At 37.4% G+C, this 19,553-nt stretch overlaps 1 protein-coding gene across 1 annotated transcript; it reads right to left on the bottom strand.

The window, feature by feature from the left end:
- Positions 1 to 12,259: 12,259 nt before the first annotated feature.
- LOC140791409 (protein TRIGALACTOSYLDIACYLGLYCEROL 4, chloroplastic) lies at positions 12,260 to 18,521 on the bottom strand. The gene is made up of 5 exons (XM_073141967.1): positions 18,191 to 18,521; positions 15,833 to 16,067; positions 15,184 to 15,538; positions 14,038 to 14,375; positions 12,260 to 12,699 (listed from the first exon to the last, which is right to left on the bottom strand). Exons 1-5 carry the CDS (start codon positions 18,457 to 18,459, stop codon positions 12,502 to 12,504), a joined length of 1,395 nt encoding a protein of 464 aa, XP_072998068.1. The 5' UTR covers positions 18,460 to 18,521; the 3' UTR covers positions 12,260 to 12,501.
- Between the last annotated feature and the right edge of the window lie 1,032 nt (positions 18,522 to 19,553).

Raw genomic sequence — 19,553 nt, 5'->3', positions numbered from 1 at the left:
ATCTATTTATATATTATTTAGATATTTTAAAAAAATCAGTAATCTGACCAAATAAACCACTAGTTGAACCAATAATTTAGTGATCCAACCCTTGATCGGGTCAATATCTTGCCCGCTTCTTATAATTATGCAAATAACTCCCTAATCTTCTAGATTCTCCCCTAAGCTCCTGGCTAGGTGTTTCCCTGATATTGCACCTCGCCACTCCTCTCGACTATCTACTTTTCTCTCATCTTGTTTTTTTTTTCTACTTATAAGAAGTCTCACCTCCTTCCACTCTCATCCTAGTGTCTTTCACTAGCTCCTCCCTCTCCTCCTCGCAACTTTTGTCTCCCCTCTTCACCATCTTCACGTAAACATCTACTTTCCTCTGTTTCCTCATCATCCATGCCTTTCTCTCCCCTCCCCGCAAGCCTTCATTACCTCCTCTAAAGTATGGGGAGATGCTAAAGAGCTTCTCATCTCTCTTCTCTAATGATGGTATGGACGAGGTGATTCCCCTCCACAAAGATAACATCTCTACTTAGAAAACCTAACTCTTGTCTTGTCGATGAGCTTGTTACAGATAGAGCTTTAATATTATCGTGCTTAAATGCTCCCTAACCAAAGCCTAGAACCTAGAAGGTATAATGTAATTCATAGAAGCAACCATGTGTGTCTTCTTCCCCGTCTTTGAGAAAGAATGCGACAAATGGCATACTTGGACTAATTCACCATGGTCTTTCAAGCACGATCTATTTGTTCTCAACTAGTTCAAGCCAAACTTACCCATCAAAAGTTGGATCTTCTCTCACTGCGATTATAAGTCCAGTTTCATGGATTGCCATTAGAATACCTCACCCATAAGATAGCCAAGAAAATGGCAAAGGTCGTTTCCCTGGTTACCTCGAAAACTCTAGACTCTTTGTAATAACCCAAGGTTAAAAAAAAAAAAAAATTATTCCTGCACTGCATGGCACGACAGCTCGTGCCATGCAGTGGCAGCCGAGATGGGCGCCACGCGCCCCAAGCGCTGGCCCGGCCAACTTGGCCGAGCCAGCTGGCGCGGTGGGCCCCCGCCGCCGCTGCCGCCGCCGCAGCCTCCCTCCCCACCGCCTCTCTCCCTCTTTTCTTTCTCTCTCTCTCTCTCTCTCTCTCTCTCTCTCTCTCTTTCTCTTTCGAGCTCTCGCTGACCTTTCTCTCTTCCTCTCTCTCTCTCAAACACTCTCTCTCTTTACCCACTGCCGCCGCCACCTCCTCTAGCTCCGGTGAGCCTCCCTCCCTCTCTCTCCCTCCCTCCCTCTCTCCCTCTCTCTAACTCTCTCTCTCTCTCTTTCTCTTTTTCTCCTTGTCGGCTTCCTCTCGGAACCGCCGGAGGATCGAGCCATCGGCGAGAGGCCGGCCGCTGAGTGGCCACCAGCGGCCGCACCCCTCCCCCATGGCCCAACCTTCTTTTTTTTCTTTTTTCTTTCTTCTTCTCCTTCTTCTTCTCTTCCTTCTTCCTCTCCTCCTCCTTCTTTCCTCCTCTCCTCTGTCTGCACCCTGCAAGTGGCGCTGGGCTCGGCCCAGCGCCTAGCTGTGCATGGTGCTGGGCTGAGCCCAGCACTAAATGCAATTCTATTTTCTGTTTTTTTTTCATTTTCTCTCTCTTCTCTTTCTATATATATATATATATATGCACAATTAGGTTAGCTTAGTTAATTTAATGTAATTAAGTTATACAAATTAAATATAATTATATCATAGCTAGTATATAGTTCTAATTATACCATGTTTAGCAAAATGCCTGCAATATAAATTACTATTTTAATCCTAAGGAATTTTAGGGTTATGTACGTATATTTTTACGTAATTAATTACAGTAACTTAATTCTTATTTTCTTAATTATCAAAGAGAATAATAGACAGATAAAATATATTCTAAATACACAAATACATAATATAATTATGATTGATAAATAACAAAAACAAATATTTGAAGAGTACATAATTACAATAAGAAACTATTCTTTTGTCTGGTTAATTTTAAATTAATAGAAAGACTGACATATTTGCTATAAACAATTTCAGATCCCGACCCCCCTGTTCAAGATTCCGTGGACTTAGCTATCGAGGCGTGATTGATATCATAATAGCGTGAACCAGTGGTGGTCTGGTATTTGCAGTGGTGTGAGTAGTCTTATCTCTTAGACGCCTTTCTCAAATTAGGTTATATTATATATTTGTGTATATGCATGTTTTGGCCTTCAGCATGATTATATGATTTTATCTAGAGATGATTATAGTCGAGCATATTTTATCATGCATTCGATTACGCTGATTTGGAATAAGAGTACATTGGTGATATATATAGAGATGATCAGAGATGATTCTACTGTTATGATTGTTTACCGAGTTGATCTGTAGCATGAGTATGCATGTAATAGATTAGCATGAGTATGCATGTGTTAACGATATAGTTGGAGACTACATTGCATCATTTTCTCTTGATTCCTATTCCACCTAAATTCCTGTTATGCATTGACTTGTTATCGTACTAGATATATGCATATGATTTGTCATTTAGAAGGAAAGCATGAAATGTGATTGATAGGATAGTTGATAGAAAGCGTGAGGATACCCGAGTGGGCGCGAGGGTTAGGACGCGCTTGGTGGATGATTGATCGCTCGACATGGTCGCGATCATGTTGGCCTTACGTCTGATGTCGTTAGTCTGTGTGCGCAGCAGACATTCAGACACATGCCGTTCGCTAGGGCATATGTGGTGAGTTATCCTCACGATGTTTCTATCAACTATGTGTGTGCCCGGTTTGGATGGATGTTGATACCCTAGCAGGTGGCGGGGTATGATTATATTTGAGATACTCCTTGCGGATGGCGAGTATGCTCGAGCCTTCGGGCATGATGTTGAGACCGGGTGTGGGTATTGGTGTGCATAGTGGTCTAGTATGACGATATTATACCGAGATGTCGGTAATGATCGTGATGTTAAGAAATGCATATGACTTCATTATTATCGACATACACGATTATTGAGTGGTCAATATACATCATATATAATTTTATACGATATCATAGCATTGTCGGGGTCGGCATGCATCGTGTGTCATATTTGAGAGAGTTATGATGATCATATGACGTGGTGATCTGTTTATTCATTGTCGAGGATTATGTATTTTTATTATTTATGACATGACATGTTATCTATATTTCATTTATGTAGTATTGAGGACACATTCATTTACTCATTCATGACATGATACTCTTTCTGATTCATATTATCCAGTACTTGATTTACTCTCTGCTTAGCATCACCGATTCGGGGTAAGGTCTATTCACCGAGCCTTTAGCTCATGACTCTCTTGTTTTCTACTTTCCAAAAACCCGGGTGATTGAGAAGAACAGGATACTCCCTTAGAGGTCTTCTTTGGTGCGTGAGGAGTAGGGTGTGGTTAGTGTTGTATGCCGGTTGAGTTATCTTATACGATGTAATAGTAGACATCCTCCAAAGTGTATCGTATCCTTGTCTTATACCTTAGCGGTGACTTTGTACTTGTATAATTATGTATATACCTCTGTTGTGTATATGTAGTTGTGAAAAGCTCTTGATGATGTGTTGTGGCTGTGTGGGGCCCAAGTAAGGTTATACGTATCTTTGTTGACAGTTAGACTTGGGTTATTCTTAGTTTAGATATTGTGGAGAAAATTATGATGTTACTACGTGTTTATTTGATTGTCAGTAACAAACTGATTGGTCAGGTGCTATGCACGTGTCGTGTGGGCTCGTGCTATGCACGTGTTCAGAGTGCGGGTGTCACACTCTTCTTGTTGGATAAGGTCCATCCATGCTCGTGTCATGATGAATATTTTCAAACCACTGTTGGGATCCCATTTTATTTTATTGCTCGATCGAGCCAATTAGGGTATCTATTAAAATATGAGCGACCTCCTCATATTGTCCCTTCTATGGAAGAGCTAAACGTATTGATACGATTCGGACTTCACCGACGTCGTCTCGAGCATGGATTCACTTTAGGAGTGTTTTTGTTTCATGTTTTAATGTTTAATTTCCATTAAAATAAGTTTTCTGTAAGTCGCGTTCGAACGCGGGTGGAGTGAGTTCGAACGCAGTTTTTGAACAGGGTTGTGAACGTGAGTCAAGATAGTGTTTGAACGCCTGCATCGCGTTCGCAAATACCGACAGGCGTGTTCGCTCCCACGTTCGAACGCCTGCATCGAGTTCGCAAATCCAGAAGAGCTAATTCGATGTGTTCGAACGCGGTCGGGCGAGTTTGAATGCGGTCGGCGAAAATTATGTTTTAGGGTTAATTTGAGTTGTTGGTTAGCCTATAAAAGGGTGTGTATGGCAACCAAAATTATTATTGATTATTGAGATTGAGTTTTGTCTTGCCTCTTTCGTCTTCTTCGCTCCCGTTATCTCAATCCCCGGCGACGCCGCTTCTAACCTCCCTCGTCCGGCTAATCACCCTAGTCCCTTAGGGGTGGCCCTCTTCTCCCCCTTCGTCCAATCTATCCAACACTTGCCCTAATCCTTCCATCAACCACAACCCTTCCACCATCACTTTTCACCGGTGCCACCACATTAACGCCGGTCCACCTTCAACCACCATTACCTAGGATCACGTGCCTCCATCCACGGATCCAAAACAGACCATCTGACCTTTGTCCACAAATCGGACGATATCTCGAAATCCCCACATCCGATTCGCCTGCAACTAGATTTGTTGGAAAGCTCTTTTCTGGGGCTACAACATATCAGAGTTTCACGTCGATCCGACGGCGGCATATTTCGGGATCTTATTTCAAAGTTTCGTGCCAGATCTAGTTCAGATCAAGAATTGGAAGAGATCGACCCTTCACCAAAAAGGCGAGATTGTATCAAGCTAGTATCAGAGCTCCATAGCCAGAGGCGTGATCGTATCACGTATCCTCCACATCAAGCTCAAGTTGAAGGTCAAAAGTAACTATCCTGAACACATTCAAGGCAAACTGCTAAATCTCTAAAACCTAGATTCCCCAACCTAGGAACTTTCCAAAATTGACTAGACTCTGCTTTCAAGGAGGGTGAATAAGGCGTCCAACATCCTTAGCTTACACTACAGAGCTCTGACCTATCATGGCTCTTCCCTCCTTCAGGGAAGTTGTAAAGCAACTTCATAAAGTCAAAGCTAGTTGTTGGTCACTCATCCACTATAGGTGCAATGTGTACTAAATGCCTCGATACCTAGCCCCTATTATTGACTCCTTATTGGCTCTAGAAATACCTTTCACTCTAGGGATAGACAGAGTGAGTAAGATGGTTAATAAAATCTCTATTGCTCCTCTCCTTAGCAACAATTGTGGTCTGGTTACTATCCTCGTTGGCCAAGTTGAAGCCTTCCTTACCTCAATAGTGAAAAATTGTCACCTCCGACAAAAAACAGCCTACTATCAATTGAAGAAGCTACTAGAGACCATCGGCCATTGGCTAAAGAAATCATAGGCTTAGATCTTAGTCAAACTCACTTATGCAAAGGATAACACATTTATTAGGAGTAGGGCCAACATCCTTCCCATGCAAGCATCCCATGCAAAAAGCATTTCAAGTGAAAGGAAAAGAAATCCTAGCTCTTGCATCACCTCTCAAGCAAGCAAAAGGTGAGCTCCTCTTTCTCCCATACCAAACATTCACCCTCCACTCTCTTTCGATAGGGCTTATTTGATATTACTTCATCCTTATCCCTAGTGAGGCAACTGGAACTACGCTCGGCCAGCAATAAAACTAATAGCTTAGAATCATCAACAATGCAAAGGGTCCCTAACAATTGAGATTTTTTAAGCTTCCTCTATAGTACACAATCGAACATGGCTTTTTCAGTTGAAAATAAAACATTGCAAGAATACAGCTAACTTGATTACACTCGAATTTCCCCTCAAGAATGACTTTGTTGTTAGCTTCATTGGGCTAACTAGCAGTTTATGGTCACTCTAGATAAAAATACATGCCTGAAATTCCTAGAATCCATCTTCAACTGTATTTTTGTTTTTTTTGGGGGGCTCATCCACATAACACAATTAGATAGTAGAGGGTGTTTATGGAAATCTTTACCACATTAATGGTAGTTTCTTTTATTCCAAAATCAATTTTTATGCCAGCAACACTCTCCTTCCCCTCTATTGCATCGAGACTTTGACTATGTTGCCTCTCCACTTAAGAAGAAAGACGGCTCCTTGGTTAGTGCTTCTAAAGACAAGGCCTTTATTTCCTAGATAAGTGGAGTGGGAATGATGGATCTTGATTTTGCTAGATCGGCCTACATTTAGTTGGACATGCAGTCTCCTTACTATCTTATTAGAGAATGTCTTAATAAAGCCCTAGCTAGCCTGCCTTGGCCAAGCCGTTCGAGTCTTCCACCAGCTAGCAATAATTTAATAATTCTCTTATTAGCCATAAGCTAAAGTAGAGGTTTAAGTTCGAGAGCTAGTGGCTCAAAATCGATTCTTACACTCCATTTTATCAGTTTATTTGGTCTATCTCCTACAACCAAAGTATAGTTTATCCTCTAACCTAGCCCTTACTATTAAGATTAGCTTGTGGGTCAGTTTGCACCCTATAAACATCTAGAGACGTCTAAAGAGTATCGAGTGCAACCTTGTTTTCTTCCAGAACTCAGCTTGCAATTAAGAAGACTAGGTTAAAGTAAGAACTCTAAGAAGCATATACAAAGACCTACTTTTGAAAGAACAAATATACTAGCATCAAAGATCGAGAATAAGGTGGTTGTCCTAATGAGATCAAAGTATTGCATTCTTTCATCCACCGCCATAGCTTGGAAGAGGCGCAATTGCATCTCCTCGACCAAAATGCCCAACGACGACTAGATACCCTCACTAGACCAGGGAAGCTTTTGTTATTTACTTTAAAGATATATATAAGACTTCTAACCTCCTTCTCTTATGAAGTTATGCCATCGTCTTTTGCCCTCCTTGCCAAAAATCCCTACTTCTTCTATAGAGACCTTGTGCGTGGTTCCAACAAATGAAGAGATAAATTGTGTGCTCAAAATCTTTGGACCAGACCATTCTCCCGGATTGGATGGACTTAGTGCTCATTTCTTTCAATCTCTCTAGCCGACTCTATGGGGTGCTACTTACTAAGAAAATGGAAAATGACTTAAATTCCACAAATATAATGCTTATGCCTTATACCAAGGAAAGAAGCTCATTCAATTGTGGGCGACTAATAACATTTTAATCTTTGTAATACTACTTACAAATTTATCGCCAAGCTCCTAGCTCTCCTATTCAAACCTCTGTTTGATGGTATCATCTCCAAGTTGCAAAAGGCGTTTGTTTTGGGTTGACACATCAGTAACAACCAGATGATAGCTTAAGAGGTCTAAATGCCAAGTTTCTTCATGCTCAAAGTTGATATATCCAAGGCTTTTGATATAATGGAATTGAAGTTTATAATAGTCTACCTTAAGCTATATGATATCCACACTGAGTTTGTCGATTTAATCGGTGTCTGTATCTCTAAGGTTTTTTTTTCTTTCCCTCTCGGGTCCTTCGCCAAGGATGTCCTCTTTCGCCCTACCTCCTAGGCTAAAATATCTTTTCATATATGCTGGAGGAGGACAGAAAGTGCAAATTCATCATTGTTATCAAGGCTTTCCGAGGAGCTAATCCTCTTATGCATCTATTATTTGCTGATCAACTTACTTTTGTTTGGCAAAACCTCAACTAGGGAAGCTTCAGATCTTAAGGAGGTAATTGATCTACTATAAAATGTTTAGGAAAGCAATTAATTCTAATAAGTCAACCATGGATCTTAGCAAATCTATCGACCAATGCAACAACAACGCTATCATCTCTGGTCTTAAGGCGAGACAACTAAAGGTGGGAGAAATGTGCCTTAGCAATTTTTTATCCTCCCAAAGTCCAAGGCCGAGACGTGCTTTTTTAGCTGATAAGATCCAACAACTAGACAGAAAGCTCAATTTATCTCTCATGCAGTACGCCTTGTCTTATTTTATGGCTCTCTCCCTCTTCTCCAAAACTCTCATCTTTATGATAAATGGGCTTATGAGGGACTTTTGGAGGGGCTTCTCTGATGGTAATAAACATATCTAAGGGAATGGAGCCTTATATGTAGAACTAAGCAAAACGATGAGCTTGGTATTTGCTATCTTAACCTCGTTAATCAAGCTTTAATGATGAAGCTTGCTTAGCCCATGTTGAAGCAGCCATCCAATGATTGGGCCACTTTATTATAAGCTAGATGATTCCCATGGCACTCCTTCTGGGTAGTAGGCTCACGTTCATTTGCTTTGTTGATCTAGGATTCTATCTTGTAGGTTAGGAACAATGTGAAGAAGTGTCAGATGGATTGTTAGGGATGACACTTCCATCTTAATACTTGATGACCCTGGCTTTCGTAGTTTGATCTATCTAGCTTTTCTCTCCCGCCTGGTATATCTCTTGTCAAAGATATTATCACAAGTCTGAGCTGAGATAGAGTGAGGATTGCTGCCTACTTTCTAGGCAGCTAAAACTATCCTCAACGTCTTCATTGGGCAAGGAGTAGCAACTCGGTATGATCATCTTATATGGAAGCAGACCTCACATGGGAGTTCTTGGTTAAATATGCCTTTAATATCGTCTCAGAGGGTGCATAGACCACTCCTATGCCAGTTTAGATAGCTGCAAACTCTGGAAGTTCATATGGGGCTACAATGGAGTTATTTGTATACCCTCCATTGACCCTACATGCCAGGTGTGCTAGGCTGCGATTGAAACTATGGATCACTTGCTTATGGAATGCCAATTTGCTTGCGCAACTTGGTTGCTAGCGAGCTTTGAGATCAGATTGGACTCCTCATTACTATGGCTTGACATTTGGATTATGCACCTAAGGGGTATTCTCTCAATGAAGCAACTATTTGTTACGTAGGATATCCAAAATCTTGAAATGATAAGATCTTCGAGGGTGTCTCTAGCTCATCCATCACGATTCTTTCGATTATTAATAGACATGACCAACCAATTATTGTAGAATTAGTAGGTTTCATTCCCTATGACTAAAACGGTAATAAGATCGATTCCAACTCTAACTAATTATTATGGAGAAAATTGTTTAGTATCTTAGCTTAACGAATCGATTCGATTATTAGCTCAGTGGTGCGGTTGGCTTGGAGGAGTAGCTTGACAGTGCGACAGCTTGGAGCAGACTTCGACATCATTTAATTTGAAGTAATAATTTAGCAACGCACACAACTTGAAGTCTAGATCAAATAGCTTAATATATTGGTTTTAGTATCTAGCATTCAGACTCTTAAATTATTAGTCGACATGACAGCCAGGATAGTCAAGTCACTCCAGCAATAGGCCTTGGCTTCGACCCTCTTAAGGATTCACTAGAGCCTACATGAGGGGATCCAGTTTTCTGAGTTGGTTTCTTCTGGGGAGATGACATCGTAGGCATGGTGAGCATCCTCTTTTGCTCTTTCCCTACCAATTTTAGCCTCGCCAAGTACATTTTCCTCAGCCATTATGAAAATGATCTCCTAGCGAAAGCACACTTGGTTCAGTAAGAGTTTAAACTACTATCTATCCATCAAGAGCTGCATAGGTGTTGGTTTTTCGACAATTGTCTCTTTGTTGTCATTGCAATCAACGAGTAGATGGACCAAGTTTATTGATCAATCTACTCTATCTACTATTTATTGATGCAAAAGGTAAATTCTTCTCTCCCTATTATGTGGGTCAGTTACACGAGCAGTACTAACAATGTGAAAGCTCACAATACTTTACCTAGCAAGGTACCTAAGAGGCCATTTGGCTTTACAACTATAAAATTTGTACTATAACATCTTAATGTTCACTTCAATTAAGTGATATCAAAATATATCCTCTCAACCTTTGATCGAGAAAATAAACAAGATATAAATTTTTTGTTTATATTACTTTCTCATGTAATACTATAGATGCTACCTCTTGGAACACACGAAACTAAACTACGGGAGATTTTGATAAAATGTCTTACCTAATAAAACTTCTTAGGCAAATACTTCAATGCACTTTTAAAAATTATAATCTTAATCCAACAGTTATAATAGCTAGTTTTCATACCAAAACCGGTACCGGTTCCAAAACCACATTACGTAAGAAAAATAATATATTAGTTAAGAAGATTAATTATATGTGCCTAACTTTTCAATTTTCTTGTTATACCCTTGAAGATCTTAACCATTAGATCTTCATCAAACTGATTGATAAACAATTAACTTTACGGTACGGAAGAAGCACTCTACACGTTTTTTTTTCTTCCATTAAGATTTCTCTCTTAAATATAATTATGCCTTAATTATAGGAGATATCATTTAATATTAATTTAAATTTGATTATTTGGAGATAAACTTCAATTTAAATATAATTCTCTATTTCTATCTATTAAAATTTAATTTAAATCAATCTTAAACTAATGGGAGATATATGTAAATAATCAAAAATAATCAAAAAGATAAAATGTAATTAAATTTTCATCAAGTTAATTATAAAAGACATCAATACCCTTATTTTGATATATATACATTACTCTCAGTTAATGATATATATGTCTTTTACTTAATAAAATATTAAGATAATATAATTGTTAAAAAATAATGTGCAAGATTATATATCTAAAAAAAAATTATCTGCTGAATCGGTAATATCTTTCATTCCTATTATACCCTTAAAGATCGAAATGATGAGTTATAAATTTATTTACTAGAGAGATGACTTCTAGCATATGTGGATTAATGGATGCCAACATAAGTAGAATCACTTTTGGGGAATAACAATTTTTTAATTAAAATTGCGAACTCCAAAGAGAGATTTTATATACACAAATACGTGCAAATTATCATACCAAACATTCATAATGACCAAAGCTCAACAGTGGGGTAAATAAGTTTTAACTCACCTAGTTGGATACATTGTTTAGCATGCAAACTTAGACCAATAAAAAATATCGTTCTATTATAGCTTTTAAAGTATTTATTAAAGTACTACATTTTTTGGCTAAATAAACTGCCACGTAATATTTTTTTAAAAGTACATCGCCCTTGAGAAAGCGATTTAAATCTATCTATCAATGTAGAAAATACTCTCACACTCTTTAAAGCTATATTATCAGGTAGATTGCTTTCCAAGCCATCAATATATCATCCCGTCTCATTTATTGATTTGGCACTTAAATGGCAATATATTGAGGCATGATAGGTTCAGAGAGTAAAATATATTAAATTCTAAATATATAAATTCTTAACACTAAACTAGTTAACAAGTTCGCAGTGGACTCAAGAAAACTAATTTTTTTTAAAAATAAAATTCTATCCATATTCAAATCTGGATTGAATAGGAAATTTTCAACCTGTATACTATTCTTTTCGGATACGGAACTAGGTCGGACTTGACATTATCCGACCCGTTTTCACCCCTAATTTGAAAATGTTTTACAATTGCACTGTTCACTGGAGCCCTAGCAGCATCTTCGAATACCCAGAATGGCAGGGGGGATGCTCAGTTCTGGCAACAGGAGGTAGACTGAGGTGGAACATTACATTACATCTTATAAGTAGGCTTGTTAAAATACTAGAGCCTGCTTGAGCTCAGCCAGACTCGAAATTTAGAGCCTAAGCTTGATTAAGAGCTCATTCGATAGGATAAAAATGAATAATATAGTATTTAAAAATTATATATTTGATATAATTAAATATAAACCTTTGTTAGTTACTCTAAAGATATATTTTTAAGCCATCATGCCATAGAAGGAAATATTGATCCAAGTGACATTTAATAATTTATTTGTTACTTATTAATTTAGGTTTCTGTAATCTCTATGTTTTCGTAGTTTAAATTATTTGCATATAGATTGATTGTTGAATCAAGTCAAATTTTGATTCAATTCAAGTTTAATCCAAGCTCAATCTAGGATTGAAATGAATAGGCTTGACTGTGCAGTATAATTAATTAACTTGAACTTGGCTCACATCAAGACCGAATCAATTCTAGATTAATTTTGAATTCAGGCTCAAAATTAATTTCGAATCAAACTTCAGGTTGGAAATTAATTTGGAATCAAGCTTGACCAGAGCTCAGCTCCATTACACCCGTACTAGAAGATTGTTGATTATCTGCTCTCTCTAACACATGGTGAAAATGAGGAACAAGAATCTGATGAGTACACTTCTGGAAAAATAAGTGGATGTTAGATCATCATTTTGGTCAATGAAGATGGCATGAAACAAGGATCTCACATTTCAATGTCATAAATTGTGCTTTAAAGTTTAAACCGACAATGAGAAGCATCTAAATGCATGGGAAGAGTTAGAAAAAAAAAACTAAAATACATAGGAGTTTGAAGAAAAAAAAAAGAATCATGGCAAGATTTTGCATCCAGTTTGGCGATAACATTGATTTAACCTACTTTTAAACATGCCAGACTATTTCATGAAGAGGGAAACTTGCCCAAGAACTTCAGCTCTCAAAGAATCGAAGCTCAACCATGGCCTCCTTATGTCTTGGGGAATACCAAGCTGTTGCTCTAGCTGAACCAAGAACCTTCAGAGCCCAGTCAAACGCAAACACGGACTCATCTAACCGAGGGAAATAATTGCCATCTTTCAAGTCAAATGCAAATTTGGAGTCGACTCGGAAGCTCAATGGCCCAACTATCTGTAACAGGGAATGAGATGATGCCCTCTTAGAAAATAAAGATTTTTAATATTGGTCTAACTCTGATTAAAACCAACCTGAAGTTTGTAAAAGTTATATAAATTATAGATACAAACATTAATTTAAAGTTTGTGGAAGTTACAGTTCTTCTAGATAAAATTATCAGAATAAGGCTAAAAGCCTGCAACCAAATAAGATATTAACTGGTAATTTTGCAGACAAGTACTTGGAAATGAAATGGATGAATGTCGCACATGATTTGTTCAAAAATTTTATACCAGGAAAGCAAAGTATGATGTAAAGGAAAGAATATGATGACCCGTACAAGATACTTTATGGTACCTTAGAATATAAAAAGATCTAGATAGTTTTAAAAAAAAACATATCACACTGGTCCCCTCCAATCTAGTTCCTCAATGAGTTGCTACAATTGGTATTACATAGCTTAGGCCCTAAGCTTTAATAGTTAGTTTGTCCCAAATGTTTTGTTGCAGTTCATATGGAGATTTTCAAGCAAAAATCAGACATCATAGTGTTCTCAACCACAACAAGAGGGATAGGTTTACAGGAATCCCACAAGATCAGAGAGAACTCGGAAGCCAAGAAGAACAGATGTCATTCTATATAACACTGGTTCAGTTTTCTCTTGCATGAGTTTGGCAAATATGCAGATGGATTATACCTAGAGGAAAACCAATAGGGGCGATCCAATTGTACCTTATACCCAGCTTTCATTTCCATAAAATAAAGAACGAAATTTTCAAGGAAATATAGGAGCACAAGTCTAAAAAGAAGATATTTGAAAATTAAGAATCTAAGGAATCTCCTCATTTACAGCAAGTATGGTTTTTCATTTAAATAAAGTAGAGCATAGAATTCCCAAGGAAATAAAGGAAAACAAGCCTAGAAAGAAATTAATAGAGAAAATAGAATTTAAAGCAACTGTATGTCTCCAACAGATATGGACAATTGGAGCATCCAGATGGGTTCATTAGCATCTGTGCATGTACCTATTTATGTTATGAGACAGACTACAACCGTTAGTTAAGAAGTTTGCAGAAAAGAATAGAAAACCTTTAACAACCTTTTAGCCATTAAGTGCACCTTGTGATCCAATAATTTAATCCAAAGGTGGAGAGAGATGGTCTTTCACTTTTTTTTGATCACTTGGATTAGCATTTGTAAATCCCTAGGCCCATTCAATGGCTATAAAGATGTTTAAAATTTTCAAATATTCTAACCTAAAATTTCTAATCTAGCCCTTATGACAGCAGTGTAGTAACAGATCTACAGAGAGACAGAACCACATATATTGCTACAGAAGAAACAAACTGTGACCTGTTGTTGAAGAGAAACTATCAAGTCTGGACAAATAGCTTGGATTGCATCTGTAGCCAGTTGACGTGAATGGTAGACATCTTGTGCAAGATGAATTGCGCCAGTTAAAAATGTTGAACCTGAAGGAACATCTATTCGGGCATTGAACCTCGTGAGATCAAGAAAACGTCTTTGAAAATTTCCAAGTTGTGCTGTACAAGAAACAGATGCAAAGAGATCGGCAAATAGAGCAAATTTATCTCTGTGGACATATAACCTATATTCATTGCATATATGAGACTCATCTTCCACAGACAGTCTCGCTGAACAATCTCCGAAGGATGCACTGGTCACTGCACCTGCAAGGACAAGAATAAAATACTTATCACTCTAGCAAATAATCCATCATCCAGTAGTTACAAAGTATAATCAAATTATTAGAAAAGATTGGAGGAAGAGAGAAAATATAAACTAGCTTAAGTCCTTACTAAGCGAATACAAGAACAAATATTCTTACAGAAAAAGAAGATAAATTGCATGTTCCAGATATGATATAGAGCTAACAACTGAATGGTAACTCATGTTTTACAGGATAAGCATATTGCTTCGTAGTGTGGGTAACGAACAGATAGTGGAAACCAAATTAAAAACAGGAGGTTCTCTAATAAAGATTGTGATGATCAAGGATAGTGAAAAGGACTGGAGCACCAATTACTAGAAAAAAATTCCAATATTCCAAGTCCCACGAGAGCTCTTAAAAATCTCTCGAAGGTTCTGATTAAGATATCAGAAAGAATGGTGCTTAAATTTTAGTGTAAAATCAAGTGGTACGAACTCAATGATTTACATATTGACATAAATAAAGTTCAGTTTGTAATATATATTGGCTGCTAATGGAGAACACTCAAAGTAACCAAAGTATGTAAACATTTAAAGGATAAAGAGTCACAAAAAGCCATACGAGTCAGCAGGGCATCAGTAAGACAAACAATCTGGGAACAAGAAAAAGAAGTATAATTTGAGAGTTGATCAAAGCAATAGTTTGAGGGAAATCTAACTTCATTTAAGAGAATATTTCAAACATCTATGAAACAGAAAACAAAGAAACAACATAGTCACATATTTCATCTCACAAAGTGAACACTTAAAGAGCAATCTGAGGTTTACCAATGATCCCTGAACCCGAAACATGAGGATCAGAAAGAAATACATCATAAGGTTGGACCATTTTTAGCTTCCCTTCTTTCTTTCTCCAAAAGTCTACATTTTTCTTGAAGGAAAAGGCTGCTTTTGCACATAACCCTGGCAGGAGAGAGGTTGGCACCTCATTGGTTTGATCAACACCAAAGTGCTTTGGTTGTCCACTATTATGTTGTAAGCATAGATGATAGTCCAAGCCAGAACCTGAGCAAATTGAAGCAAGATCAATTGCCAATGATAAAGGGACATCCCAGTATGTCCCTCTCTTATCAACAAATAATGCAGGCCAAGCCGCCTCCAATGTTAAATTGTGTTGAGGAAGCTGCACAGAGTAAAGAATTATATATGCTCATAAGCCAGCATATTAGGAATAATTCTAAGTGCATAGAATGCTTGGCGACATGATAAGACACAAGCAACACTAATAAAGAGCATGATGAACTAGAAAAAACTTATCCATTTCCATCACATCATACTTTCAGAGTTTCAGATAATTGAATGGACCTAAATCTGAAAAAGCTAGAATATTGGAATTCATTCCAACAAAGTATAGTAATATAAATGTTTGCACAACAGTTTAAAACCCATAAATGTAAGAGTGCTGGAGATAGCTTGCCTTATGATGATAGATTGCTTTGCCTCGACTCTCCTTCGTAATATTGTATGTTTCAAGAAGTAATGTAGAATCTGGTGTAACTAGAAGTTCTGTACCAAAACCTAGAGAAATTACGTCACGTATGTTCCTCATTATGGTCTTCGGCCATGATGTCTCCTCAAGACAGTTTGGTACTCTTTCTGTCACAAAGGATAGAAGTTTCTGTATATGGAACTGCTCCAGAACAGTTGTAGACCTGCACAACTTTTGTCTTTCTTAAAACTGAATAAATGAAAAATTGTCTTCAGTTTTGGTAGATAAACACAAATAAATATTAAAAACTCCTACTTAACATTCCTGCAAGATAAAATTTGTCAAAAACAACAAAGTTATAGACTTGCTTGAGACTAAAATTCATGTTTTCCAGAAAACATCCTTACAAGGTGAAAAGATATCATGGACATAAAATCCTCCATGCTATCTAGTTCTTTAAGGCTTTCTTAATTTACTCTTAGTGGTATGGCTCAAGTTTCTGAAAGGAATATGGATGAGTTATAGGTCCATATAAGTATTAAAGACTCCTGGATGGACTTAGATTCAGCCATTTTCAGATCAAGTGGCCAATCATTAAGAAGCCAGGGACGATCAAGAGGTAACCAACAATTTCAAGGCCTAGTGGTATTGTACCGCTAGAGTCTCCTCACTATTAAGAACCAAATGAATTCCATAATTGCCTATGAATTCCTGAATATGAAGAGTTACTAAATCAATTGTTGAACTAGCAATATTAGTGCCATACCTATCTCAACACGTGGACTTCCATCAAATTTCATGTCATGCTGATGAAGTTAGGACATTCTGATGGCCTTGGTACAAATGAAGGCAACAAAAAGTAGTACAATAGAGTTATAGGAACATGTAAATTGTACTTAACATTTTCTTGTGCTCACTTCTTTGGGTTGTATAGCTTCTATCCAGACATTCAATAACCAACAGTGTGATTGACCTAATCTTGCTCAAGCCGAACTTGGCATGAAATTAATTTCAAGCCTAACTATAATCAAGCTTGGCTCATTTTGTTTCAATTGAAGCCTAGTTGAGCTCGAGCCTAAACGAGCTGTTTAAAGGCAAAATCACAATGATTCATATTTCATGCCAAGCCTAATTCAACTGATTGAGGTTTAATTCGAGCTTGAATTGAATCATGCTTTGTTGAGATGATACTATGAAACTTTAGATCTTCATCGAATGGTTCTAAATTTTAAGAATTTATACCTTAAGACGTATCAAGCCGAGCTTAAGAAGTTAGAAAGTTTGTCTATGATCAAGCTCAACTTGAAATTAATTTTGAGCCTCAACCAATGAATCAAGCTCGGCTTGAAATTAATTTTGAGCCTAAATCAATGAATCAAGCACAGGTCATTTACAAATGATCCAAGCATGACCAAGCCTTATTGAGCCTAGCTCGAGCTGGCTTGATTATTTTGACAGTCCTATTAAGTACAAACTAATTGGTATAATAGCAATAGTACCTTAAGTTGAAATATTAGGCAAGAATGATGGAATAATGACTATAAGTGAGAAAATGAAGATGAAGCATTAATTTATGATCCCTAAGGAGGGAAAATGTAAGCAGCGTTATCCTAATTTCTGAAAAGATTATTTTCAAGTAACAATAATCATAACCTAACTAGGGTTAAATTGGACAAACCCTCTTTTTTCCTAACATATGTAAAAGAGATAGTAAAGTCCACCAAATTGAGCTGAAGAAAGATAGTCATAGTAATGCTTCCAATTACATAATCTACAAAACTACTGATATATGAGGTAGTAACTAATGGGCTTAAGAAAAACAATTCTATCTTGCGCAAATTTCTTTTTTAACCTCCTTACAGTAACTATCAGTTCAATATGACGGATCCATAAAAAAATATCTGTTCAAATGCAAAGATAAATGATTTGCCAAATTGGTGCAGGAAGAGGAATTAAATGTGCAGCCTACAAGATAATCCAAACAAATGTGAAAAGAACTCCGCTGAACGAGTGAACTTGGAACAAAGCATTTATCCTCAGTCAACCATGATTTTCAGGTAGCTTACTTGCAATAGCAATGACTATATCCACCACAACTGATTTAAGGAACGAAAATTCTAACTCATTAAATACCCACAAATCCTTTTAAGAAAACCTCCACAAAGCTAATCTAAACATCAAAAACCTCCAAATCTATACAAGAGTCCAACTTGGTCACCTCACATTCTAACAAAACAACAAAACATCTCTCACAAGAAAATTATCAAACACTACGAGTGCATATTGGTTAATACCAAAACGGATATATGGAGATAGAAAAGGAGAAATGCATAATTGGGTCATTACCAGTTCTCGGCAAGGTGGAAGGTGTGGGCGTGGTGGAGGAGGAGGCCACAGCCACCGTTGGATGGGTCGCCGGCGAAGGAGGGGACGAGGGGAGAGGCCATGAAACGGTGCATGAAGTCGAGCTGCTTGGGGCGGGAGATGCGGGGCCCACGGGAGAGGCCCAACGGCAAAGGGTGGCCGGGGACGGGCCGGGCCGTACCCTCCATAGTCACCGGCGCCTCCATGTCCAGTTCCCACCGCCCCTCTGCGGCCCACCGTAGCCTCCCCATCTCTCGACCTCCCCAAGCCCAAAAGACAGCCAATGTATAGTGCGGATGGGGAAGCTACACAAATTGTGAGCTTTCACTCCCCAACCTACTGTTACTCTATTTTCTTTTTTTTTTCTTTTTTTTTGAAATTTTTATGTAATTGCCACCAAATAGCTTTTAAATATCCTATTCCCTATTTCCACATACATTACCTAGTATATTTTTAGTGCATACTAATTTCCTAAACTATGAAAAACCTTCACATTAAAGGTAATATTAAAAAACTTTAAATAATCATTTTACCTTCCAACTTTTTTTTTCTTTTCTCTTTCTAAATTTCATTGTTAAAATGGCCCATAGAGTCTAATATTGATAATCTAATACTCACATGTTATCTTTAATAAAAATTCTAACATATAACTAATGGAAGAGGTATTTTGGAGGTTTTCTATAGTTAAGGGGTTGTGAGATTTTATATCAAAATAAGCAAGGTTCAATAACTCCTTGCTATAGATTCACTACTAGAGTCTCTCACTTGGACTAGGTAAATGGCATCCAGATGACTAGAATGACATACTTAAGAAAACCTAAGTAGTTTCCTCTATGGATTATCTTAGTTCGAAGTAAAAAATATTCTTCACTTTTATATACAGTGATATATAGGATTAGAGGAAGTAATCAAACTTAAGGACTTCAAAAAAATCATTTACAAGTAGGATCCCTCATGAAGTATATTTTTTATTAATTGCGAGGTGAGTCATTTAAATATGTCCAAGTGGTTATGCTTCAATAAAGGATGATCCAAAAACGACATCGTCTACATTGACATCTACTACTATCAACACATTGCATTTGGGGAGTTGATCTACTGCTCTGGTATTTATGAAGGAGAGACTATTTACTTTATAAGTATAGTTAATCATATGCTACACTACGACATTTTAGTGTCAAAAAGAGTTATAAGTAAATCTTGTTTATATTGCTTAGTGAAATACGTCTTTAAGCGAGTCTATAGTATTTTTTCCTCTCTATGCGAGAGAGGTTTTCTATATTAAAAAAATGTGTTGTGATGTATTTGTTGTGTTTTCTTTTTAATACTCTTACTCGACTTTTTG

The sequence above is a fragment of the Typha latifolia genome, chromosome 6, assembly GCF_019914945.1.
Source record: "Typha latifolia isolate L0001 chromosome 6, TyphaL0001v2, whole genome shotgun sequence".
Lineage (NCBI taxonomy): Eukaryota > Viridiplantae > Streptophyta > Magnoliopsida > Poales > Typhaceae > Typha > Typha latifolia.
The sequence above is the reverse complement of the archived record's forward strand: the minus strand, read 5'-3'. Positions and strand labels throughout refer to the sequence as shown.